The sequence below is a fragment of the Jatropha curcas genome, chromosome 8 (genome assembly GCF_041381405.1).
Source record: "Jatropha curcas cultivar XTBG-Jc1 chromosome 8, XTBG_Jcur_1.0, whole genome shotgun sequence".
Taxonomy (NCBI): domain Eukaryota; kingdom Viridiplantae; phylum Streptophyta; class Magnoliopsida; order Malpighiales; family Euphorbiaceae; genus Jatropha; species Jatropha curcas.
The window spans coordinates 883,460-908,786 of NC_143158.1; the positions used below are offsets into that span (position 1 = coordinate 883,460).

Consider the following 25,327-nt stretch of genomic DNA (forward strand, 5'->3'; position numbering starts at 1 on the left):
TTGGGCTAATTCCGATCATAAATAAGTGTATTATCTATACACGTATTATTTTTACATTATAAAATTTAGAAATAATATATTTTTTTAATTTTTCATTTTTACAAATGACTAATATTAACTGTAATAATTTTAAAAAAAATCTCCCACTTTATTGAAAATAAAATCAGTGCAATTAATTTACTTAATAATTTATTATTAATTAGATAAAATTAAATATTTTTTTAAGAAATGAAAAAAAAGTAGATATGTTACACTTATTTATGAATAAAAAGAGTATAAAATTTTATTAATTTAATGGATTAACAAATGTTAGACTTACAATAATGTTTACTAATTTAATAAGTCGCTTTTTCTATTAGGCAGACCATGACGTTATTTGGACATTGGCCTCCAATAAATGAGAAAGAAAAAAACAATTTCATAATTCCATTCTGTTAACGACATGTCGTCTATATTAAAAGCAGCTGACAACGGACTACCACGCAGTGACGTGTCACTAGATTCTCCCTTAGCATTAAGTGCACGTCGTTTATTAATCCTGGTTAAGAAAGAGTTCGGGCCTGAGAAGTTTCATTTCAGACCTATCATAAAATTTCACCCTCTCTTTGTCTACAATTACTTCAATGGGTTTGCAAACAAGGATTAGAAACACCCATTCACGAAACGGGACAGCCCAAAGCCCAATAACAATGGATCTTTGGCCCTTCTTTTTCCTTTTATTATTATTATTATTATTATTATATAATTTTTTTAAAAAAAATTTCCTATTTTACCAAAACAAAGGGAAATATTTTTTTTTTCTAAATAATTCATTATTTTGGAGAAGGATATACTTGAGCCAGTTCAATTGTAAGAGTGTGTATGCATGACTGAACTGACAGATAGCTTTTTGACTTTAGAGGCCAATCATTTTTTACTTTTGAACTTTTACGGAGTGAAAATAAAAAATATCCACTTTGCACTTGCAGTAAAAAGTAAGTATTAAAAATTGAAAAACGGATTTTCTAAGTGTTTTACATGATTAATTAGTGATCATGAGATAATTAAATTATGTGAACAAAGCAACAGTTATCATTAAACAATTATCAAAATGAAAAATTTATCTCTAATTAAACAAAATGCACAAAAAAAAAAGTTAAAAGCCCCACTGAAAGGGAAGCGGAAATTATGGTCTCGAGAAGGAATATACAAACGGTGTAATGTATATATTGTTTTCCAATTAGCATTTGCAATTAGAGTCAAAGAAATTGCGATACCGAAGATTTTTATTGGGGAGGGTGCTCTTTTTAGGTTATAGTGGGGCCTACCCAGTTGTTATCCACCTTCCCGCCAGTCCCATTTTCATCATTTATATTTATTGAAATTGAATTATTTCACTCTCCTTTTCATGTCTAAATGTGATATGACCCTATTATCCTCGTCATTCTGCACCTCCACCAATCGTATTATTTGCATTCTTTATTAGAATTATAGTTTTTTTAATACTAAACGGGTATTTTGGTCACAAAAGTTTCAGTAGGGCATAGAGTTACTGTGTTACTGGGTTACTGTCTGCCATTAGGAAAAATATCCGGCAGTTCTTTCACTTCCAAAATATAATTATCATACAAACTCTTGCTTTTCTCTCTTTCTTTCCCCTCTCAAAGCTTAAATCAAAGAAAAAAGAACAACCCAGTAAAGAAACAAGCAAAGCTAGCTTGGTTTGTTTCTTTTTCTTTCTGTGTCTGTTTTATGATGTTATGTCACAGATTACTCTCATTTTCTCTTCTTATCACCTTTCTTTTCTTCTTTTCTTCAACACTACTTCCCTTCTCACTTGGTGTTTCACACTTCCCTGCTCTACCCCCTGCAGGTACACTATCCTTGTGCTGGGTTTAATGCTTCTTTACGTTTTGTTTGGTTTCCAAGAAAATGTGGGGAAAGGAAAATGATATTTTCTTTTCTTGGGTTCATAAAGGACATATTTTTACACGTCTAGTGCTTACAATTTTCTGTCTATGGGCCCCCAGTCTATTGTACTAGCTGTTAGAAAATGTTGCTTTAGTTAATGTGAATTTTTCATGTTTCTTGGAGTCGTAAAAAATGTTAATGAAAATTTGCAAATTAATTTCCCTTCAATGTGCAGCACCTAGCAAAAATATAGAAACTTTGTTGTTACATGGCAGCTAATTCTGACTAATTTTTGCTGATTTTCTAACAGAAAGGGAAAATGAGGCAACGTATGGTGTGGCATTCCCATGGGAGAGTCGAAGGTCTGTTGTGGAAGCACCTATCAGTGAACCTGTTGAAAGCTCAGCCTCAACACTTGTGTTAGCTCCAAGGAGGACTTACAGAAAAGACCCTCTTAATGGGTTCAAAAGATACACGGGAGGATGGAATATCAGCGACCGCCATTACTGGGCTGTAAGTACTTCATGAATCCCATCACACACTTTCTTTTTTTCTTTTTCTCTGTTAGTGTAATTAATGGGCTTTAATTTATTTTTAATAACCTGTAAGTGATGTTAAGACATCCAATATGTTTATTAAATGTTTGTGACAAGGATAATAACCAAAAGAAATGTTTATGAGAAGAAGAGTAATAATTATTTCATATCCAGAGAGCTCAATGTTGCTTATGATGTGTGCTATGCAATAATGTCTAGAACTAGAAAGAGATGGTCTTTTCAGGTATATGATGCAGCCATGCAGGTTACTGAAAATATATCATCACGATACTGAATAGTTGTAGAATTTTGAGTTGAGTAAAAGCTACATAATCAGTTTCTTGTTTACTTTTAGAGTAATCCTGTAAAGGGAAGCATGAAAGGTAAATTATTCTATCGTTTTCCTGTTTATTGCTGACATTGGTTTTATAGAGTCTTGGTCTCACTTGGTTACATGACGTAATTTGTAAACAATTCTTCTCAATTGGGCTTCCTTTTTTTCAAATTAACTACTTCTCAATTTGATTTTCAGATGGTTACTAAAATTCTGTTTCAATGCAGTCTGTAGGATTTACCGCAATTCCCCTATTTGCCATTGCCGCAGTATGGTTTTTGGGCTTCGGGTTGTGCTTGCTGCTTTTCTGCGTCTGTTATTTCTGTTGTGGAAGAAAGTCCTATGGATACTCTCAATCAGCTTATGTTCTCTCTCTTTTTTTTCTCATTGTGTTCAGTATTGGTGCAATGTAGATACTTCTCTCTCTTTATCACTCTATTGGACTAATTTAGATTTGCAAAAAGGCATACTAATCTCTCATTCTGTGTTTACAGCATTGGATGTGTAATTCTGTATACTGGTCAGGGAAAATTTCATAAAAGCACAACAGAAACTTTGGACTATGTTGTCAGTCAGGCAGATGCTACAGTCCAAAAACTGAAGGATGTGTCAAATTATCTTGCTTCAGCCAAGCTAACTGCAGTTGATAAAGTTTACCTACCTTCTAATGTCCAAACTGATATTGACCAAATTGGAACAAGAATCAATTCTTCTGCTAGCACCCTTGCTGATCGAACATTGGAGAATTCAGATGATATACGTGATCTCTTGGACTCCGTGTAAGTGACGGATACTAATACTCTGTCCATTTGCTCCAGTAGTTCAGTTCAGTACAAAGATGCTTCAATCACAAAATGAATGTGTTAATACTCATGCAGGAGACTGGCGCTTATTGTTGTCGCTGCTATTATGCTTCTCTTGACATTCCTTGGATTCTGTAAGTCTTCTCAATTTGCTCAATGCACGTTCCACTTTCCAAGATACTATGTAGTTCCCATTTGTTAATATTTGTCTTTTTCTTCTTCAGTGTTCTCAATTTTCGGCATCCAAGTGCTAGTGTACATGTAAGTAATGAAAAATGATATTTCAGACTTCAACATATTTGATCCTTCCTGTGGTAATCTCAAATTCTCCGCATTTAGCTGTACTATTCTCTGAACACTATTCCTCGTAAAATCATTGCAGCTTGGTCATAGTTGGATGGATAGTTGTCGCTGGAACCTTTATTTTATGTGGAACTTTTCTTCTTCTCCATAAGTAAGTGACCTGCGGTATAACAAGAAGCATAATTATCCAGATTTGTTGCTTCTTTTTGTGCAAGATTATTGGCTAATTCTGTTATAATCCTATGACTAACTAGCTCGTAACTGATCTTCCTTTGACATGCTAGTGTGGCTGGAGATACTTGTGTTGCAATGAATCACTGGGTACAAAATCCTACTTCTCATACAGCTTTAGATGACATACTGCCCTGTGTAGACAGTGCAACTGCCCAAGAAACCTTATCGCGAAGCAAGGAAGTTACTCTCCAATACGTCGATTTGATCAACTCAGTCATCACCAATGTGTCTAATCTTAACTTTTCCCCTAATTTTCCACAAATGTACTTCAATCAATCTGGTCCATTGGTTCCGATTCTCTGCAATCCGTTTAACCATGACTTAACAGATCGTCCTTGTAGCGATGGTGAGGTGGACTTGAACAATGCAACACAGGTAACTAATAAAAGATACAAACTTTAGACTTTTCGAAATAACTTTTTGATAATTTAGTGTGGCAACTAGTAAACAAGCTCTTTTTCTCTATGCAGGTATGGGGGAGCTATGTCTGTCAGGTTTCAGCAACCGGAATATGTATCACAACGGGGCGTTTGACCCCTGACATATATAATCAAATGACAGCTGCAGTTAGTGTATGCAATGGGCTTGGAAATTATGCTCCTTTCCTGGTTGAGCTGGAAGATTGTACATTTGTAAGGGAAACATTCGGTGAGATATATAGGAACCATTGTCCTAGTCTGAACCAGTACAGCAGATGGGTTTATGTTGGACTAGTAATGGTCTCTACTGCTGTTATGCTTTCTGTTATTTTCTGGGTTATTTATGGTAGAGAAAGGCGACACCGTGCATATAACAAAAAGCTGCAAGCTGAATCAACCCAGAGTTTGGAAGAGGACAAGCATTCCCAATCCTAATAAAGAGAAAGTCATTGTATTTGTATCTTCTGATGGCATAGGTTAGAGAGTTTATTCTTGGTTTTGTTTGCATTTATGTAAATGCACATTTCAGATTTTTTTTTTTTTTTTTTTTTTTTAAATATTTTCTTTTCTGTATTTTACCATAGTGGGGAATTATCATCCTGTGTAATTTGTAGCACCATGTTTGCCAAGCTTGTAACACCAATTCTGGCTTTATGAGAAGAATGAAGGGGAAAGAGGCAAAGGGAAAAAAAATGAATAGATGCAGAAAATGACTAAAGTTTATTCATTGGAAAAAGAATTTTTGAATGTGCAATTGAAATAAAAATAAATTATATTAAGTAACATATTTAATTATCAGTTTGATCTGGAAATTAAAAACTTAATTGATACACAGTCAACAAAAAATTCACTACAAGCTAACTGTGAATTGACTTGGTAAATGCAAACATAGGACGAGTGAAGCCATCAATTTATACCTGGTGGATGAATTAAAATCAGCATCCAAATATGGCTTTTGCATTAAGTGAGGAGACGGGGTTAAAGAAGGGAAGAACAAAATCTCATTGAGTATATTGTTGAAATAGTTTATTCAAATATTTATTTAGTTCTAGAAATTTTGGAGCAATTGATAGCTTTGACCGTTGTTTTCAAAGATATAACATAATTAGAGGTTTTTCTCAATTTAATTAGTAATTAACATGATTTAATCAACTATGTCAAGAGATTTTAAATTATAGTTCTATTTGCCCTTTGGTGGGCTTGTAAAGCTGTTCCATTATTTTGCCAACATTGTGACTGAGTTTGGGCCCACAGTTGTTTAGACCAGTTGGGCTTTCATATAATTTCTTGACGTCAATAATTTATTTATTAGCCAGTCGTATTCATCATTTTCTTGTTCTTTAAATTTGAAACACAACGCAGACACTAATCTCACTCTTCAGATGCAACCTCTTAAGGCTTATAAGTTACACTCAAGAATTTTATATATTTTAGGTTAATCCTTCATTGGCATATGGATTACTCTAATAAGGCTATACGAAAAGTGTTCCACCCTCTTACAAATAAAATATCGTGAGTTATACAATATGAATAGTCTCGTTTCCTCACCAAATTAGTGAAATTTTTTGTTGTCCAGAGATATTCTAAACTTGAAATCTCTAATTTTCATTTATATAAATTAAAAGACCAATTAGATTATGTTTGATTGACGAAATTTAAAATCTTTAATGTTTAATAATTCGCTATTCCGAAAAGACCCAATACGATGGTGGAATCAAATCCATATATGTTCTTCCATGAAGCTTAGTTTGTGAGTTAAAACCAATGAGGTGGCATAATAATAATAGCAATGTGCCTTAATCATGTAAGGACAGCTAAGATTATTCCTTAATCATTGTATTAAAATTGGCCGAACCATACAATAATTGGAAAACTAATGTAAATAGAACAAATAGAAAGTCCTGGTTAAAATTGGGGAAGGCCGGAGGATTCTTATCCTTACAGAGCTTTGGAAGTAGACTGAATACAAATTAAACAAACAGAAATCTTCAGTCACACCTTGCTTACAATAAAATAAAGGTCAATGATCAGTCATTTTCAATCATTATCACCTTATTACAAGTATAAAAATATAATGAGTGAGTATATTATACGTGTCATTAAATAATTATAGTAAGTATCATTAATTCATTATCACAGCTGTCATATTTCCCTCACATAATTATTGGTAACTTACCTCGAATTTTCCGACACCTGGAATATCTTATTCCTTTTATTTCAAAATATAATTAATTTTCATAAATTATAATAAAATTTAATTAAATAATTAAGTAGAATATATTAGATTAATATATATCGTGAAGTACAATCAGCTGGTTGAGTCAGAATCCTTTGTAGGGAGCAGGAAGGTTAAAGTACAATAGGGTAGGATTGTTTAACATTTACGCAGATAAAATAGCTCAAACCAGGAAAACTGATGACAAAATTGACAATTTAAAAAATTATTGTAGGTTGTACCTTGAAGATTATTTATCTAATTTTTTACTTACCTATAGGTTATATTTCCAATATTAATTAATAAATTTATTTTACAACTTTAGGTCTCACATTGCTAGTGAACTCTGGGTTTAAATAAGATATATAAATTAACATGATTTTGTCAAAATTAATCTCGTTTTAATAAAATATGTGTTCCGTCCTTATTTTATACATTTAATCTTTAAAAAAATATATATAAATTTAACACGAAGATTGAGTTTTAGTGATTTCACATAACTTATTAAATATATATAAACTAAATGTCTCGTCCTGTCTTGTAGATTAAAGTATTAAATTATTTTTACACCCTTTTATTTATATTTATTATATTTTTATCGTCTTCGTTTAACTCAAATCGGATCGAATTAGATAAAATGAGTCTTTATAGGCTGACCTAATGTTTGGTGAGCCCCCTAACGAGTATTAATTTGACTGGCACCATTCCGGATTAAGCGCTAAAATAGTAGTTGACATAATAAAGTCAGGAACTGATCAATTGCTTCAATGCCAAAACCAGTGTGCTATGTACGGCTTGAACTAGTCTCTAATAAATCAGCCAGCTCAACGCAATTAAATTGTTTGCCACAAACGCAACCACATATATATATAAATTAATTGTCGTTTTATGTATAATGTCAAAAATGTTTTATGTATAATAAATTAAGTTGCATGAGGAGAAAATAAACTGGTTATAGAAAAGTCGTGAAAGCTCATTTGGATGCTTTCTGGTTTTTTCGGCCATTGACAAAATAGAACATGTAATTCTGTAGACTTTACCTACTACATAGTCTAATAAAACGTTTGCTTTCATACTATATTTTGGATGCATAAATGGAAATTTTGATTTAAGAAATTAACTTGCTTAAGTTTGGTCTGGTGTATGTAAAGGCTACACGTGGATTGAGAAAAAACACATCCCCTTATATTTAATAAAAAAAAATCCAAATATTATTTTTATAAATATAATTGTTTAAAATATTTTTTTCTTTTTGAAAACTGAACAGTCCATTTAACAACTTATATATATGTTATTTGTTTTTGTTTTTTCAAATAAATTCTGGCCCGTCATATTCAATATTCAACCTCTTGTATATAGTCGTTTAAATCTAACAAATTAATACAATTTGGTTTGAGTTGATTTTTATAAAGTAAAAAAAGTCATATATAACTAAATCCAATTAAATGTATGAAATACTAATATGCTTAGAAAAAAAAATGAAATTACACTTTAATACCTAGGCGTGCATTATATTATACTTTGGCTATTTTAATTATTTCATTTGATTATTTATTTTCTCCCCATTTTGGTTAATAGATTTCACCTTTAAAATATTTCAATTATTTTAGTTTTTCTAATTTTCCACATAAGAACCAAACCAAAACCTACTTACAATTCACCTTTTCCCTACCGTCTTCGCAAAATCAGGTTGCTTCACGCAAAACGGCAGCCCATGATGGAAACCGGGATTTTCATTCTGTCTGGTGGTTGGCACTTGGCATACGTAATAAATATATTCTTTAAGTGACGTTTGATCTAGTAAATTTGAAAAATATAAATTTGCGAAAAGTGTATAAAATATTCGTGTTTAGTTTAATTTATATTATAAATAGAAATTTTTATTCCTTTCTAAAAGTATTTTGATTTAATATTTGATTTAATAATGTAGAGTTTTACGTGGTGCCCAAAATATTTGTTAAGAGATTTGATACTTTTCTTTTATTTTTTATAATATTGTCAAATACAACACCGTTGTTCTTAATAAAAAGAAAATCAAAAAATACAACAGGCTCTAGAAACGGGGACATGTTAGTGATAATTTGGGAAGTCGAAGGATATTTAGGTCATACGAAAGCAAAAGCTAATGGCAGTTTGTAATTACCTGTATGGAAATGGTATGCCTTGGTACTTTCAGTAGCGACCGTTTACAAGAAACTTTACACGTGGTAGCCATCCGAGTTGCTTAAAAAAGCTGTCTCACAAACGGCTTTTCCTTTCGTCAACTTTGAAGATCCACATTAACCACAGTAGCCGTTGGATCAGAATCCTGATGCCTTAACCCTAACCCGTAGTTGAACAGATCCCAGACTAACTATGGTTAACTTAACCAACAAAACAACCCCCACGCTAGAACCCCTATAGCATCCTGTTATTTACAAACCTATCCTTTATTTCAAATCTATAAATCCACCCTTTGAGACTCGATAGGTTTGCCAAACCAACTAGCCTAGGGGGCCTTTAGAGGAAATTCCCCGAAAAGCCCCTCTTCTTCTCCTACTCTTCTACCATCATTTTTTCCTGTAAAAAATGGCTACAAGTTCGCAGTCAAGAAGATCTAGCGGCCCAGTCCTACGTTCTCTTTCTCCTCATGGAAGATTTGGATCGTCTCAAACCGATTCTTATTTGTCATCGTCGTCATCTTCCTCAGCCTTCGCATCTTCAACTAGCTCCAGTTTCTATTCTCCACCCACAGCTTTCTTTCACAGTAGCCACAATAGATCAGCTTCACCTACTCGCGTTAATATATACACAACGTCATCATCTCCTTCTCCTTCCTTTCGCTTCTCCATTGATCGATCTATTTCTCCAAACCGGTCAATATCGGTGAGCAAGAAGAATAATCCGATCTCTCTGTCGAAGAAGACTTGCATGTGTTCTCCGACTACGCATCCAGGATCATTTCGCTGTAGTTTACACAAGAATATCGGCAGTCAGAGTCATGGAAGTAGTTCGGCGCCGTATACGCCCAACCGGTTGAACATGATGAGATCGGCAATGAAGAATTCACTCGTTAGAATCGGTGGCGTTGAGGGAGAGTGGGTCAAGAGAGCGCTGACGGCGCTGATTCGGCCGTCCTCACATCATCAAAGGCGTAGGGCTGATTTTCAGCCCAGGCCAAGCCGGCTCTCGATTATGTCGAAAGCGGATGATATCTGATTCTGTTTGGAGTTACAGGTTGGTTATTGTTTACCCGTTTTATATCATCAGGTTCCGGCAACACATGCTAGGATCCGGCAGAGTGCTTAGCTGAGTCAGAGGCCGAGTCAAATCGGACGACTTTCTATTGATATGCGTGCTGTACTTTCCAAATCGGACGAGTGGAGTTTGATCCGAGGCGGGGCTGATTCAACGTCGACGAGTTTTTGTATTTCGAGACTGAGCCTAGATTATTTTGGGACATAGATCGTTTGTACATATCAATTGCTATGGAAGGAGATTTTGGGACATTAAAATCTATTCTAAATTAAAGATAAAATTTAAATTTAAATCTAAAACTAAAGACTAATGCTATACACTTTCATTTCAACCAAATTTCTCAATCAATCGTAAAATCGTTTGGCCTGACTTCAACCGTCTGTTATGCTTGCAGTGTAGTGGTACGGGATGTCCGTTAAGTTTGTCGTTAACATCCCCGTTTTGCATAGACGGATCCGTTCTCCGTTACGATTACTCGTCATACGCTGCTTTGGCCGTTGCAGTTGCCGTTGCCGTTACGCGTTATTTTGCGTGCAAGGTATATTTAATATTCTTTGTATTTTTTCTGTTTATTGTTTATTATACTATTATTATTGTTGTTGATGTATCGATTTCTGTTTACTCTTTTTTTTTTTTTTTTTTTTTTTGGTATAGGGACTTTATTGCGGAGATAAAGCTGATGAAGGTGGAAAGCTCGAAATTCCAAAACATGACGTCGGACTATAATTTGGCCTGTTAATTTGAAAATAATTTAAATAATCTGAACTTGAATTGAAAATAAAAGGAAATAGAGAAGTGGGCCATTTCAAATATTGGAGACAGCTGGCACATTATGTTCCCAACAGATAACAAATGAACAATCTAGAGAAGTGAAATAACTAAAAGTATTTGCCATGATTAAATAAAAGAAGAGTGAAAAAAGGACTATGTTTCACGAATGGAGAAGTTTGAGGTGGTAAATTAAGAAATAAATATTTATAAGAAATACAAAGGAGGGAAGGAGGAAGCTAAATAAACAAAGCATTTGCATAATGCATAATGCACAATGCATTGCTTGTCAACGGTTGGAAGGTCCATTGAAAATTATTACGTGTCCGAAACTCAAAGCATAAGACATTGCTAGCGTAGCGTGATCACATGGTGCGCGAAGATACCGTATCACAAGACCGGTATGAAATTGAGTGCGAGCCATTCTGAATCTGAAGCCTCTCTCAGCCACAGAGAAAATAGCGGCACAACTCTACGGTTCCATCTCACCTTCCAATTGTTTGTTTCTGCTTTCTTATGCGTGGTACTATTTCACCCAACAAAGATAAGGTGATCCGCTTTAACGGCCTTTTCCTACTTCAATTCCTGGTCCTGGCCCCTTGTCTTTGTCTGGTGGTGGGTGAAGCAGTTTCGACTTTCGACTTCCTCAACACAGACAATAGTGGCCTTGTCTCAGCAGATTGGGAAAAATCAGGAGATAAGGTTGTACTGGATGATCTAATATCACCTAAGATCATGTTATTTCTTACCAGCTCCCTCCCTATATGGAAAGAAGTAAATAGTCACTATTCACATGGCATTTTAAATATGAACCGCAACTTGTTAGTATTGTTTAAACAATGAAACTTCTAGTGGTTTATATTAAAATTATTACTAAGAATGAATATAAAACATTAATTAGCTGACCCGCTCGCCACTTCTAAGGGGAAAAATATAAAAAATAAAATATTAATTTTGAAAAGATATTTAAAATTACTGGAAAAGAAAGAAAAACACTATATTTTTATTAAGATAAAAATATGAAATTTACTAACAATGATTTTGTCTATTATACTTGTCAACTAAATAAGGAAATAAAATTATATTTCAAAAGTTGCATCCAATACATATATCTGAATGCTAGCTGGATTTTATCTGTCCATACCACAGCATGTTTCAATTGTTAGGCCCCAGTACATGTTATATTTTGGGCTTACCTTATGGGCTAAAATACCGTGTCTGAAGGCCCAATTTACACATTTCCGGATTCCTGTTAGGACGTGTCTCATAACCAACAGCTGTAAATGCAATGATTTATTGCTTTCAGTTACAGTGTCCACTGTGGACCCATTTTAGACTCTGGGGAGTAATACAAAGTTAAAAATGTCAAACGATATGTCGTTATAGTTTCAGTTAGATATGTGTAATATTTGCCATATTGTCCTGTCGGAATTCCAAAATCAGAAATTTATCCCCTTTTCTTCTCATTTCTCCTCTATTTTTCTGTTGATCTGTGTACCTTTTACAGTCTTTCAAAATCATCGCCATGCCTACCTTACCATCTCTCAGAAGATCTCGATCATCCATCTACCAACTCTATCTAAAGCAACGGCTCCAATCTCGCCAATATTCTAATATAGCACCATCGTCCACTTCTTCGTTGTCTCTGACCTGCGCCTCCTCACTCAAGGCTAACAACGAAAATGAAAATCACACTTACGGATCCTTTATGAGATGGTTTTCCGGGATCGCTTTGGGCTCCAGCTTAGGATTGTTTTGCTGGTATACTAATTCTAGCTCTGATGCTGAATCTGCATTCTTAAACAGATCGCTATTGTCTTTCGCCGACTGGCCAATGGCCACCGCTGTTAAATCGGCGGTCAAGGATCTGAATTCCACTTCCACATTTGGAAAACTGTCGTTGCCTGACTATAGTTCGAAGTATCTCTTTGGAGGTGAATATTTGTTAGTGTTATTATTAATTCGTAATTAATCAATAATTTATTTATTTTTATATATTTTTAATTCATTGAGTTGGTCATTGCAGATGCTTATAGGAGAAAGGTTTTCTTTAACTATGAGAAGAGAATAAGGCTGCGAAGTCCTCCTGAGAAGGTATTTACTTTTCCAGTTACTTTCTTTTTCTCTGGTAATTAAATGATGCCATGATGGCCTATTCTTGTAAAGGAAACCGGAATTTCTTTGTTATGTGTTTTATTTTTGAAAATTTTGTTGGAAGGTGTTTGAGTACTTTGCATCTTATCAAGCACCAAATGGAGAGTTATTCATGAGACCGGCAGATTTGATGCGGGCAGTGGTTCCTGTTTTCCCTCCATCTGAATCCAACCATGTTAGAGAAGGATATTTATGTGGGGAACGAAGGCCTGGCGAGCTAAGATGTCCTCCGTCCAAATTCTTCATGCTTTTTGATGTGAATAACGATGGCCTCGTATCATTCAAGGAGTGAGTTCCCAATAAATATGACAGAAATTGTAGATTATGTTTTATTACCCCACTTTCACTTTATTTAATTTGAGCATTCTTTTCTTTTCTTTTTTTTTTTTTTCCTCTTTGGGGAATGAATTTGCTTTACATTCATTGTAACAGGTATATCTTTTTCGTAACACTACTAAGTATACCAGAATCAAGCTTTTCTGTGGCTTTTAAAATGTTTGACATCAACAACAATGGGTGAGTTTATATGAAAAACCTTGGAGAAAAGGGATACAGCTTTATCTAGTTTACATGCACGCATTTTCCTTTTTATGTCATATGGAAATAGATTATTTATTCGCTGTGTTCTGTTGTCTTTTAATCACCCACTTTTAACAGATGTGGTTACTTATCTGGATAGCTTTTGCTGGATACCAAACATAGACTTTAGGCTTGTCCATAGTATCCTTTTCTTGACTGTTTGTCTCTGTATGTAGGGAGATAGATAGGAAAGAGTTTAAGAAAGTGATGGCTTTAATGCGAGCTCATAACAGACAAGGGGCTGTTCATAGGGATGGACTTAGAACTGGGTTGAAAGTTAGCGGCTCTGTGGAAAATGGAGGTTTGGTGGAGTACTTCTTTGGCAAAGATGGGAAGGGATGCCTCCATCATGATAAATTTGTCCAGTTTTTGAGGGAATTGCATGATGAGGTAACCTTTACCTGGCTTTTGTCCTCCCTAAATTGATAGGGTGGCACATACCTGTACATGCACATACCTATATGCACACATATATTTTTGTCATTGTGCTCTTTAATAACACATTGGTGCATCCTATATTCCCATATGAGCTACCCAGATAGAGAGATTAAGTATAAGGTTAAACGAGAATTTATTAGAAAAAAGAAAACCTTTCAGTTTTGAATTTGAAATTTATACAAATTTGAGTTATCTAGGCTTGCTTTTGCCTTGATCTATGGTCAAATAGTTGCAACGAATATAATAATGGTTAGTCAAGTGATGAGGAAATTGGAATTGGTCTAATTATGAAATTGCCTCAGAACTTAGGGTTTTATCCCTGTGGCACTCCAAAGTTCTCAAGAGATCTATATGCCCCCTGTAGTTGCAATTTTTAATAATGACTTTGCACCTTGGGGTTGATGGTGCAATTCTTACTAACAATATCTAGAGCCCAACATTCCCTTGAAGGTGCTTATTCATAAAAAAAACTGCAGCTTCAGGAGCATGATGCATCTCAAAAAATTTAGGGTGCCACAAGGATAAAACCTTAAAGTTCAGGGGCAATTTTATGCATTAAGGCATTCATAACAAAAACTGCAGCTTCAGGAGCATGATGCATCTCAAAAAATTTAGGGTGCCACAAGGATAAAACCTTAAAGTTCAGGGGCAATTTTATGCATTAAGGCAACTGGAATTAGAGAACCCTTAGCTTCTTTGGCTATCAAGCAAAATTCATTCACATGCTGTTTCTCTTTGTATTTTCCTTTCTTTCTTTCTTTTTTTTTTTTTTTAGGACTGTTTGGCAACTTGGGGAAGTTCGGTTGTATGAAGACTATGTTGCAACTTGCATCACATTCATGATATTCTTGTTCATGTTTAGTTTTGACTCAGCAGGAAAATAGCCTTCTTGCCAAGCCCTCAAGGTGCCAATAACTCCTGCAGGGTTGGGTAGGCTTGTTTGTGACAGTTTGATGTCATGTTCAGTCAAGCTGAAATGCTTGCTTTCCCTTATGTTATGGTTAGGCAAGTTATCCATCCATCTGAATTCCCTAAATCCCCCTTTGTGTTGTCAACAGTTCAGGCTTTTGCAGTTTTTTATGGATTATGTGTTATTACTAATTCCTAAATGATTGTCTTTAATGGTTTTTGTAGATGCTCAGATTGGAATTTGCACATTATGACTATAAATCACAAGAATCCATTTTGGCAAAGGATTTTGCATTGTCAATGGTTGCTTCTGCTGACTTGAGTCACTTGGATAAATTGCTTTGTCGGGTTGATGAATTAAATAACGATGCACGTCTTAAGGATGTGCAAATAACATTTGACGAATTCAAAAGTTTTGCAGACTTGCGGAAAAAGTTGGTGCCGTTTTCTTTGGCCGTTTTCAGTTATGGGAAAGTAAATGGCCTGTTAACAAGGGAGGACTTCCAAAGAGCCGCATCCTATGTAAGATACTCGTCCTTGCTTTATGTCGTAGCAACTTGTTTGCATTTACATTTGGGCATGGATGCTCATGTGGAAAATTATTTAAATGGCTAGCAAATGCAGGAGCTGCACACGTTTTTATACAGGTTCCATCTGACTGGGAGAAGCTCAAATTAGTTTATTTAGTTATTTTAACTTTTAACTGGAAATAAAGGGGTGTAGAGGCTTGTGTTGATTAGATGATATTGCAAGTTATAATTGATTTTACAGTTTCCATTTGTTCTTATAATTATTATGACTATTCCTAAATCATCTGATTAATTCTTTCTTCACATGATGTGTATGAAATTACCAGATTTGCGGCATCTCACTCACTCAAAATGTGGTTGATATAATTTTCCATGTTTTTGACTCGAATCAAGATGGACATTTAAGCCCAGATGAGTTTGTAAGGGTTCTATACAAACGGGAAAGAGACATTGCTGAACCTGTGGAATCGGGAATCTTTGGATTTTTGTCTTGCTGCTATAACTGTGCAAATGACCGAGCGATTGGCCGGTTGCTTTTTTAATCTGCATATTGATTCGCGGATGTCCCCAGAAAGAAATCAAGAAATTTTTCATGGATCGCAAACACTTGAATCTGTTGCAAAATGGACCTGTTGACTTAAGAATGAGGTTGCAGCGGAAGAATGTCTGTCTCTAACAGTGTCAGATGGTTGAGGATTTTGCCAAGTTTAGCAGAATGGGAAGGAGTTGCTCGGAAGAATGTCTTTCTCTAACAGTGTTGGATGGTTGAGGATTTTGCCAAGTTTTGCAGAATGGGAAGGAGTTGCTACCCTAATATGTAGAGATGTTGTCCTGTTGCTACACTTGAATCTTTTGAGTTCTAACCTTCAATCTTCTGGAGGTGTTGTCCTGTTACTAATCTACAAGTTGTATATCTTATATGAAATTTATTGCCATTTTTATATGTTATTATGTAGTTTAACCGCATTTTTGTTTTGTTTAAGCAGTGTCCAAAATTATAGGGATACCCCTGTCCAGTATGATCCTAACATTTTGTAATTTATGCATTAAATTGAAATCTGGTCGAATCTTCCACGAGCAACGGATATTCCTCTTTGTTGAAGGTGGTCCACCTGGGCATATTTTTGTTTTTTCATCACCGCTTAGTGCAAACGTCTAGACACGGTTTAATTAACGTATTTTGATTAGTTTAATACAGGCAAGAATTAGAGGTTTTCAGGGCGGCTAAACGCTGGCTACTACCCTAATTGTCGCCAGCACGTCGCTTAGAGGGCGCGTGACTGTTGGTGCCCTTACTTTTTCGAGAATCGTCTTCGAGTCAACCCCACAAGTTCTTCGGAGAAACAAACAGAAACAAATCCGCACAGGTAAACTGCTGAGAATAAATTATTTTGTTAACTAACTTAACGCTCCAATTTTCATATCCCAGTAACTAACTTAAGTTTTCTATTGAATCGTAAGAAATGTTTTGACGGTAAAATTAAAGGTAAATTCTTTATTAGAATTTTTGATAGTGAAAAAATTAAATCTTATTTAGAGGTTAAAATAATTTTTTATAAAAGATTGAACCCATATAATTTATAGTTGTTAGTATTTTATGAAAATCTATTTAATCAGTTACTAAACTACTAATTTTATAGGAGTATTTAAAATTTGAGATAAATAATTATTAAAATAATTAATTTTATCCAGATCTCTTAAATACAACGTAAACAATCGACAATAATCTCGAAGTGAAAAATTTACCTTATATAATCATTGAGAAAAAAAAAAAAAAAAAGACTATTCACAACTTTAATTAAGAAATGACAGAATTAGTTACGTGATTTGTGTATCCTCCTCTATTAAGAAAAATGACGCTTAAACAACTAACAACTTTCCCAAATAATCAGGTTTTTGTACTTTGGCCGTCGGTTTTTAATGCCATTCTCCAAACAGCTAATAGTGCATTATGAGTGTAATAAACATGTTGCCAATGCCAGCCCATGACAACGGCACCCGCACTCTGACATCACATTATTGAATCACATAGCGCGTGATCACACGCTCCCCAGTACTGGAAGGGAGTTTGCCATTTCTCCTGGCAACGTTGACCTTGTCCTTGTTCTGCTTTGGAGGATTGGATTTGAAGAAACCCTAAACTAAGGAGAGACAAACCCACCCGCAGTAATTTTGTCTTTCTTCACATTTCACTCTGCAACCAAATCCACTATTAATGGATATATATTTTCCTTATACAGTTCATTCCTTTCTTGATTCTTACTTTATCTGAATTTTTAATTAGATACGCTGAGAGGTTGGAGATTAACCGCTAATCTCTCTCTGGTTCAGCTATATTAATAAAGAAAATAAGATTCTCTTGTTTGGGATTCGTTCTCAGTCTTATAGCTATAAGTATTTTGTAAAGTTGTTTGATGATTAAAAAGAAGAGGCTTTGATTGAAATCAAAATCCAAGTTTTCATTTAAAGCTTTGATTTTGAAGGTTTTTCGATTGTTTCTCTGTCAATTTGTGAGATGGGAAAGCCGACCGGAAAGAAGAAGACCTCCGCATCAACGATAACCGGTGACGCCAACGGTAAGCCAAGCAAGGCGGATCGAACGTCAAAGACATTCGATGAAGACACAGCAATCTTTATTAACATGTCTCAAGAGCTTAAAGAAGAAGGGAACAAGCTCTTTCAGAAGCATGACCATGAAGGCGCCATGTTAAAGTACGAGAAAGCTGTCAAGCTACTTCCCAAAAATCACATCGATGTCGCCTATCTTCGAACCAATATGGCCGCTTGCTACATGCAAATGGGTTTAGGTGAGTATCCTCGAGCTATCAATGAGTGTAATTTAGCTTTAGAGGTTTCGCCCAAGTATAGCAAAGCCTTGTTGAAAAGGGCAAAGTGTTATGAGTCTTTGAATAGATTGGATTTAGCTCTGAGAGACGTGAATAATGTTTTGAGCATGGAACCCAATAACTTGACGGGATTGGAGATATTGGAGAGTATTAAAAAGGCTATGATTGAGAAGGGTATTAATTTTGATGAGAAATTAGTTGAGTTGGCTAATGTAGAGGAGGGTGATGCCTCCCGTTTGCGGAGGGTGGTGAAGGAGAAGCTAAAGAAAAAGAAGAAGAATGATAAAGTAGTAGGAAAAAGTGTGGAGGATAATGATAAGGTGGTTGTGGAGGAGAAGAAGGTGAGTGCTGTTATTAAGGATAAACAGGTGGTCATGAAGACCATTGAGGCAGAGAAAGTGGTTACAAAGGAAGTTAAGGAGGAGAAAGTGGTTACAAAGGAAGTTAAGGAGGAGAAAGTGGTTACAAAGGATGTCAAGGAGGAGAAAGTGGTTGTGAAGGATATTAAGGAGGAGAAAGCGATTACCAAGACAGTGAAGTTAGTGTTTGGTGAGGATATCAGGTGGGCGCAATTTCCTGTGAATTGTGGTATTGGACTTCTCAGGGATATAGTTAGAGATAGATATCCTGGCTTGAAGGGTGTTCTTGTGAAATATAGGGACCCCGAAGGTGATTTAATTACAATTACTACTACGGAGGAGCTAAGATTGGCTGAATCATCAGGCGATTCTCAAGGTTCACTTAGGTTCTATGTCGTTGAAGTCAGTCCTGATCAAGAACCAGCTTACGGGGGGATGAAAATTGAAGAGGAGGTGCACAAGATTGATGTAAAATCAAGTGGTGCTGTTGAGAATGGGAATTTAGGGAAGGGTCAAGAAATAGACAAGGAACCAATTTCCATTGATGATTGGATTGTCCAGTTTGCACGATTGTTCAAGAACCATGTTGGCTTTGATTCTGATTCATACTTGGATCTTCATGAACTAGGCATGAAATTATACTCAGAGGCAATGGAAGACACTGTAACTAGTGAAGAAGCACAGGAACTTTTTGACATTGCTGCAGATAAGTTCCAAGAGATGGCTGCTTTGGCTTTGTTTAATTGGGGTAATGTCCATATGTCCAGGGCAAGGAAACGGGTGTTCTTTTCTGAAGATGGTTCCAGGGAGTCTATACTTGCACAGGTTAAGAACGCATATGATTGGGCAAGGAAAGAATATGTGAAGGCAGGAGAAAAATACCAAGAAGCTTTAAAAATTAAACCAGATTTCTATGAAGGTCTTCTTGCACTTGGGCAACAGCAGTTTGAGCAAGCAAAGCTTTGTTGGCATCATGCTATTGGAAGCAAGCTGGATCTAGACAATGGGCCTTCTGAGGAGGTCCTTGATCTTTATAACAAGGCTGAGGACAGCATGGAGAAGGGAATGCAGATGTGGGAAGAAATGGCAGAGCAGCGTCTAAACGGGCTTTCTAAATTTGACAAATATAAAGAGCAGTTGCAGAAATTGGGGTTAGATGGGCTATTAAAAGATATACCTGCTGAAGAAGCAGTGGAGCAGGCAGGAAATATGAGTGCACAGATATATCTCTTGTGGGGCACCATGCTTTATGAGCGTTCTGTTGTGGAATATAAGCTTGAGCTACCAACATGGGAAGAATGTTTAGAGGTTGCAGTTGAGAAGTTTGAACTTGCTGGTGCTTCTCCAACAGATATAGCTGTAATGATAAAGAACCATTGTTCCAATGAAACTGCACTTGAAGGTATTCAAACTATTAATGCTAGTGCATGCATGATATTTATGTTAAATTGTAACTTTATATATTTATTATGGACAAAATTTGAAATGTTAAGATGATAAGTGTACCACTTTGCAATTGCCACAGGTTTGGGGTTCAAAATTGATGAGATTGTGCAAGCATGGAATGAAATGTATGATGTCAAGAGATGGGAGACCGGTATTCCATCCTTCAGGCTGGAGCCATTGTTCCGTCGCCGGGTTCCAAAACTTCATCATTTATTGGAGAACGTTTGATTTTTAGTTGCTGCTAGTTGATTATTCTTTGTGAGCATTGGCAATGCTTCAGTTATCAATTTTTCATTTTCCAGATGTTACATTGCTATCAATTAAGATAGGTAAGATTATGTTGCTCAGCCTTTCGAATTAGGGAACTCCATTACTGCATAATCTTCTATTGTTTGGCATAAATGGTCTCATTGATACTGCATGATTTAGTTATATTGATGCAGTATAATTTAATTATATCAAACTAAGATGTACTGGACTGCGTCTTACAATTGCTCACAGGATAATAAACTTGATTTCAGATTTCAAATTATATGAGAATTTGTGGAGAAATGACAAATTTAGTAAGCTTATTCTTTATCAGGACAAGATTTTTAGTTGAGATTTACTGATTAACATATATGTGGGGAATGGAAATTCTGGTGTACAGAGACATGTTGGAGTGAAAGAGTAAGTAATTAAAATGTTGTCCTCCTGTTTTGGCATCTATCCTGTCTTTGTATTTAATGGGATGTGTATGATGGAGAAGGCTTACTCTTTGGCTTTTTGTTCTTGTTGTTCTGTTAGTTTAAATATTGTAATTTAATGCTGCTTGAACTGACTCCTGATTTCTTCTGATTGCAGGTCATTTTTTCCTTTGAACCGTTTGTATGCGGAGCCTGTTGTTTGCTTTGGGGGCAGATAACAAAAGTTTGTGTAGTGTCAGTTTTGGTGAAACAGAGTTTGGTGATTGGATTTACAAGTTTTTGTGCAAAGCAAGTTGGTTGAGCTCATATACTATTTTTTATATTTAGGGTCTTTTTCCCCTTTTGTTTCCATAATATAGTTGCTGTAAGTCACAGTTGAAATAGTGGGTATACGATTGATTGATTTGTTCAGCCTGAAAAATAAGTCTGAAAAAAAAAAAAAAGATGATGTTTGTTATTATTTATCCATACAGGCTTGGCGCCTGTTTTAGGTAGATTGTTAGCTTGTTTTTTCTTCAACAATTTGTTGGTTTTGTATGGAATAAAAGCAGTGTTCTTTCTCATTCCATGGTCTCCTATTGTGTTTGGCACTTACTAACAGATATTATGCGTGCAATTGTACTGTTCAGTATGTGTGGCCGACATGTCGTTCTTAATTGATTTTGAAAGAAAGCTCGGATTAGTACAATAGCAATCGAACAATGATTAGTTGTCCAAATTAGCCATGATCTGTTGTCGATTGACGTATCAAAGGATCAAGAAGTCCATAGAAAGGCCGCAAAGCATCAAACGAACCCAAACCCAAATTCGCCAATGCCGATCAAAAGAAACAAAAACAAATATTGCAATAAAATGCCGTTTTTGGATGGTCTTCTGTCGCACTTGGATTTTGTGTCCCTAGCTTTTTTTTTTTTTTTTTTTCAAGGTGTGTCCGTAGCTTTTTAAAATAAAGGATAAATAATTTGTTAATTTAATTTAAATAAATAAATAAAAGAAAGGAGACGTGGCAGAATCTCAGATATGAAATCAGCGGACAACAGTGCACTTTATTCCATCATATCCATTTCCGCCTGCAAAGAGAGAAGCAAACGCATTTGATTGCTCAACTTGTTTCATTCCAGAAGAAAAGAATCTGTGTATATAAATTTGATCAGGATTAGGGCATTTCACCAGATTGCAAAATCCTTCGCCAAGAAATCAAATATGGAGAAAATCAGAAGAGCATCACATGCTGGCTCCTGGTACACCGATAATCGTAAGTCTCTTCCGACTTGCATTTCAAAGGCTTCTCCTTTTGGTTCACAACAATAATCATTCAAAAGAAAAATATGTATGTATACATATTTATTTACGTGTGAAGATATTTTGATTTAGAGAGTTCAATTTAGGGTTTGATTCTGCTTCAGGGGAACTAAACAGTATTTAATAAGTTATGTGAAGAAATTTATGCAATTTCAGCTTTCAAGCAAATCATAGAACTGCAAATTTTCAATTAAAAGTTAACTACAGATGCTAACAAGTCATTGCCATCGATTCAGTTGATTTATACACAGTTCATAGTTCTTTTACTAACTGAGATAGTAGAAATCGGAAGAGGCAACAATGAAGTGCCATAAAATGCAGTTGGTCACACGGTGACCTACCTGAAGCTCAGCTCCAACTTGGAGTTTTGTTTAGCATTATCGAAGGAATGTACTAGTATGGTTTCAGTATTATTAACTGATTCGGTTTCATTGGAATATAATACTCTTTTCTATTCTATTTTCAGCTAAAAAACTGGACGAAGAACTTGATGGATGGCTCAAGGCTGCTGCCCTGCTTAAATCTCCTGATGTTCGAGCTGTGATTGCTCCGTAGGCTATTATTGATTTCTTTTTGTTTTTTCCCCTTTGGGCATCAACGTCAATTTTAATGTTTTGATCTTCTTTTTCTGGAACTGGAAGTTTAGGCATGCAGGTTACTCATATTCAGGTCGTGCTGCTGCTTATGCATTTGGAAATATTGACCCAACAAACATGTGTGTTTCCTATTCTCTGTTTTGCCTCTTGTTGACTAAGTGCTTTTTATTCATGAATCAATCCATTGTCAAGCATATAGTCAGTGACGCATGCTGATTCCAATAAACATGCGTTGTCTCATAGCATGTATTTGAAATGTAAGTTACTTTGGCTGCCTAATGAATAATGTGTTGCTGATATGTGAAAAAATTTCATTTCAGTTCTCGAGTATTCCTGCTTGGTCCATCTCACCATTATTATACTCCAAAATGTGCTCTTTCAACAGCCACTGTTTACAAGACACCAATAGGAGACTTACCTATTGATTTGGAAGGTACGATGTTCATGCATATGAGCAAATGTGGGTAGGATACAACATGATTGTTTTTTTATACTTCCAATTTTCATTTTATGGTGCATTGATTTTATTCTTTTTTTTTTTTTTTTTTTTTTTTTTTTTTTGTCTAGTTAACTAATATTTTGTTTTGTTACTGGAGGAGAGCATGGGTAGGGTATTCCAAGGAATATAGTAAGCTTGATTATATGTTTGTGTATATGTTAAACATATATACATATATATATCTTTATTTGTTTATGATAAACGGAAAGGATATATAGTGCCAGAGTTGAGAATTGGAGTTCATGAGTTCCTTCAGGTGCTCACTCTTAATTTGCATCAAAGTCACTATAAAAATATTAAATAATTTCTGAAATGGTTTAGTTGCTTAAGATTCAAGCATTTTAATCATCTGTTGATAGCCTTTGTAATGCCAATTATGTGTTCTCTATCTTTCAGTTATTGAGGAACTTAAAGCTACAGGGAAATTTGAGTTGATGGATCTTCGAGTTGATGAAGCTGAACATAGTATGGAAATGCACTTGCCATATCTTGCTAAAATTTTTGAAGGGTAATTCCTGTTTTATGATGAATTTTTGTTTATTTGTTTATTTGTATGTGGGTTGACTTGGTAATACTCATGCAGGCATCAAGTAAAAGTTGTACCTATATTGGTTGGCGCTCTTAATGCAGATAATGAAGCTATGTATGGACAGTTGTTAGCAAAATACATAGATGATCCATCTAATTTTTTTTCTGTCTCCTCAGATTTTTGTCACTGGGGTTCTAGGTACGTACCACATAAGAAGGGCTTGCTTATGTTAATTTATGCTTTGATTTTTGTCCTAAGTATCCTTTCTATTTATGCTCTAAGTCTTGGAAGCATTTTTGACTTTCCTCCAATTCAACCCTAAGACACATGTAGTAATTCGTGCATGCTATTGTTGTAACATTTTTTCAGGTCTAGATCCAGTTTAATTTATTGATTTTGAATTCACTTTGAAAGTTTCTATAGAACATCATATACCTCTGAGCTGGACTGATGAATGAATCATGCGAGGCTCAAAATTGTGCTTTGTATGTAATAGCTACTACTTTAACACAACCTTCCCCCACCCCTCACAAAAGCAGGGAGCTTCATGCATTGGGGCATTATTATTATTATTTTTTTTTTGGGGCATGACCTTGTTTCATCCATGTGTGTGTGTGTGTGTGTTTTATGTGTATGTGTATTCTGTTGGCGTTATTCAGAAGTTTGTATTAATTATTCCTTGCTGTTTCTGGAAATCAAATATTTCAGTTTATAATTGGTTTTGCTTTGCTTAATTCCATCTTACACATCTCGCTTTCCTTGTCTTAGGTTCAATTACATGCACTATGACAAGAAACACGGGGCTATTCACAAATCTATTGAGGCATTAGACAAGATGGGTATGGATATCATAGAAACAGGGGATCCTGATGCATTTAAACAGTACTTGCAGGAATACGACAATACTATTTGTGGCCGCCATCCGATTAGTGTCTTCCTACATGTAAGTGCCTCAATTTTTTCAGAAGGCTATCAAATGTGAGAAACTCAGGCTCATTGCTCTTTCAAAACTTTGCATATACAGTTGCTTCCTTTCTCATTTTCTGATTTATGTCCCCGGCCCTCCTTTCTTTTTGGAATTATGTGACTAGGATGCCTTGGTGTGTGTGTGTGTGTGTGTGTGTATATTCATGATTTTTTTTTTTTTTTTTTGTAAGCCATTACCCCACATGATCCTGCACTATTGCCAGGATCATGTAGGGTAGTGTGTATGAGTTCTACATGTGTGTCCATGATGAGGTGCCTTCAAATTCAGGAAAAAGGAAGTTTCAAATGGTTATGAAAGACAGCCTGCATCACCTGCATTTTCTCTAGACCTATTGTATCACTTATGAGCATATACAGTCTTTATTGATGGTTATGGTTCTTAATTTAATTTTGCAACTGCATTAAACCGGATTATTGACCTTTTTCTCCAATTATCTGAAATACTTTCAGATGACGAGAAATTGCTCAACAAAGATAAAGATCAAATTCCTCCAATATGAGCAGTCAAGCCAATGCAAGACAATGAGGGACAGCAGTGTCAGTTATGCATCTGCAGCAGCAAAGGTGGATGCCTGAAGTTGGTACCATTTCAATTATGCTTGTATCGAGAACAGTTAACCATTTGAATTTTCTTTAAATTGAATATATTATCCAATTTAATCACTTGAAAGTATCTATTGCACTGTTGATGTTTCCTGCTTATAGATTTGAGATTGATTAAAACTCGT

The 25,327-nt window shown here is 35.3% G+C and overlaps 5 protein-coding genes across 5 annotated transcripts; all 5 read left to right on the plus strand.

Annotated features, from left to right (window-relative positions):
- Positions 1–1,564: 1,564 nt before the first annotated feature.
- On the plus strand, positions 1,565–5,135 carry LOC105637596 (uncharacterized). Its single transcript, XM_012221099.4, has 9 exons — positions 1,565–1,852; positions 2,201–2,403; positions 2,988–3,169; positions 3,255–3,539; positions 3,639–3,697; positions 3,788–3,824; positions 3,946–4,017; positions 4,151–4,475; positions 4,571–5,135. The coding sequence occupies exons 1-9, from the start codon at positions 1,732–1,734 to the stop codon at positions 4,952–4,954; spliced, it is 1,668 nt and encodes a 555-aa protein (XP_012076489.1). The 5' UTR covers positions 1,565–1,731; the 3' UTR covers positions 4,955–5,135.
- Positions 5,136–9,193: 4,058 nt separating this feature from the next.
- On the plus strand, positions 9,194–10,228 carry LOC105637597 (serine-rich protein-like protein). The gene has a single exon (XM_012221100.4). The coding sequence runs from the start codon at positions 9,303–9,305 to the stop codon at positions 9,930–9,932; it is 630 nt and encodes a 209-aa protein (XP_012076490.1). The 5' UTR covers positions 9,194–9,302; the 3' UTR covers positions 9,933–10,228.
- A 1,916-nt stretch (positions 10,229–12,144) lies between these two features.
- On the plus strand, positions 12,145–16,430 carry LOC105637598 (calcium-binding EF hand family protein). The gene is made up of 7 exons (XM_012221101.4): positions 12,145–12,673; positions 12,766–12,833; positions 12,958–13,181; positions 13,326–13,409; positions 13,649–13,862; positions 15,045–15,341; positions 15,676–16,430. Exons 1-7 carry the CDS (start codon positions 12,265–12,267, stop codon positions 15,889–15,891), a joined length of 1,512 nt encoding a protein of 503 aa, XP_012076491.1. The 5' UTR covers positions 12,145–12,264; the 3' UTR covers positions 15,892–16,430.
- Positions 16,431–17,443: 1,013 nt separating this feature from the next.
- On the plus strand, positions 17,444–21,249 carry LOC105637599 (protein PHOX1). Its single transcript, XM_089725373.1, has 3 exons — positions 17,444–19,956; positions 20,080–20,329; positions 20,844–21,249. The coding sequence occupies exons 1-2, from the start codon at positions 17,865–17,867 to the stop codon at positions 20,226–20,228; spliced, it is 2,241 nt and encodes a 746-aa protein (XP_089581499.1). The 5' UTR covers positions 17,444–17,864; the 3' UTR covers positions 20,229–20,329; positions 20,844–21,249.
- A 457-nt stretch (positions 21,250–21,706) lies between these two features.
- LOC149493959 (AmmeMemoRadiSam system protein B) lies at positions 21,707–25,322 on the plus strand. Its single transcript, XM_089725374.1, has 8 exons — positions 21,707–21,941; positions 22,455–22,539; positions 22,635–22,703; positions 22,905–23,017; positions 23,480–23,591; positions 23,667–23,810; positions 24,381–24,555; positions 25,050–25,322. The coding sequence occupies exons 1-8, from the start codon at positions 21,890–21,892 to the stop codon at positions 25,173–25,175; spliced, it is 876 nt and encodes a 291-aa protein (XP_089581500.1). The 5' UTR covers positions 21,707–21,889; the 3' UTR covers positions 25,176–25,322.
- Positions 25,323–25,327: the final 5 nt, after the last annotated feature.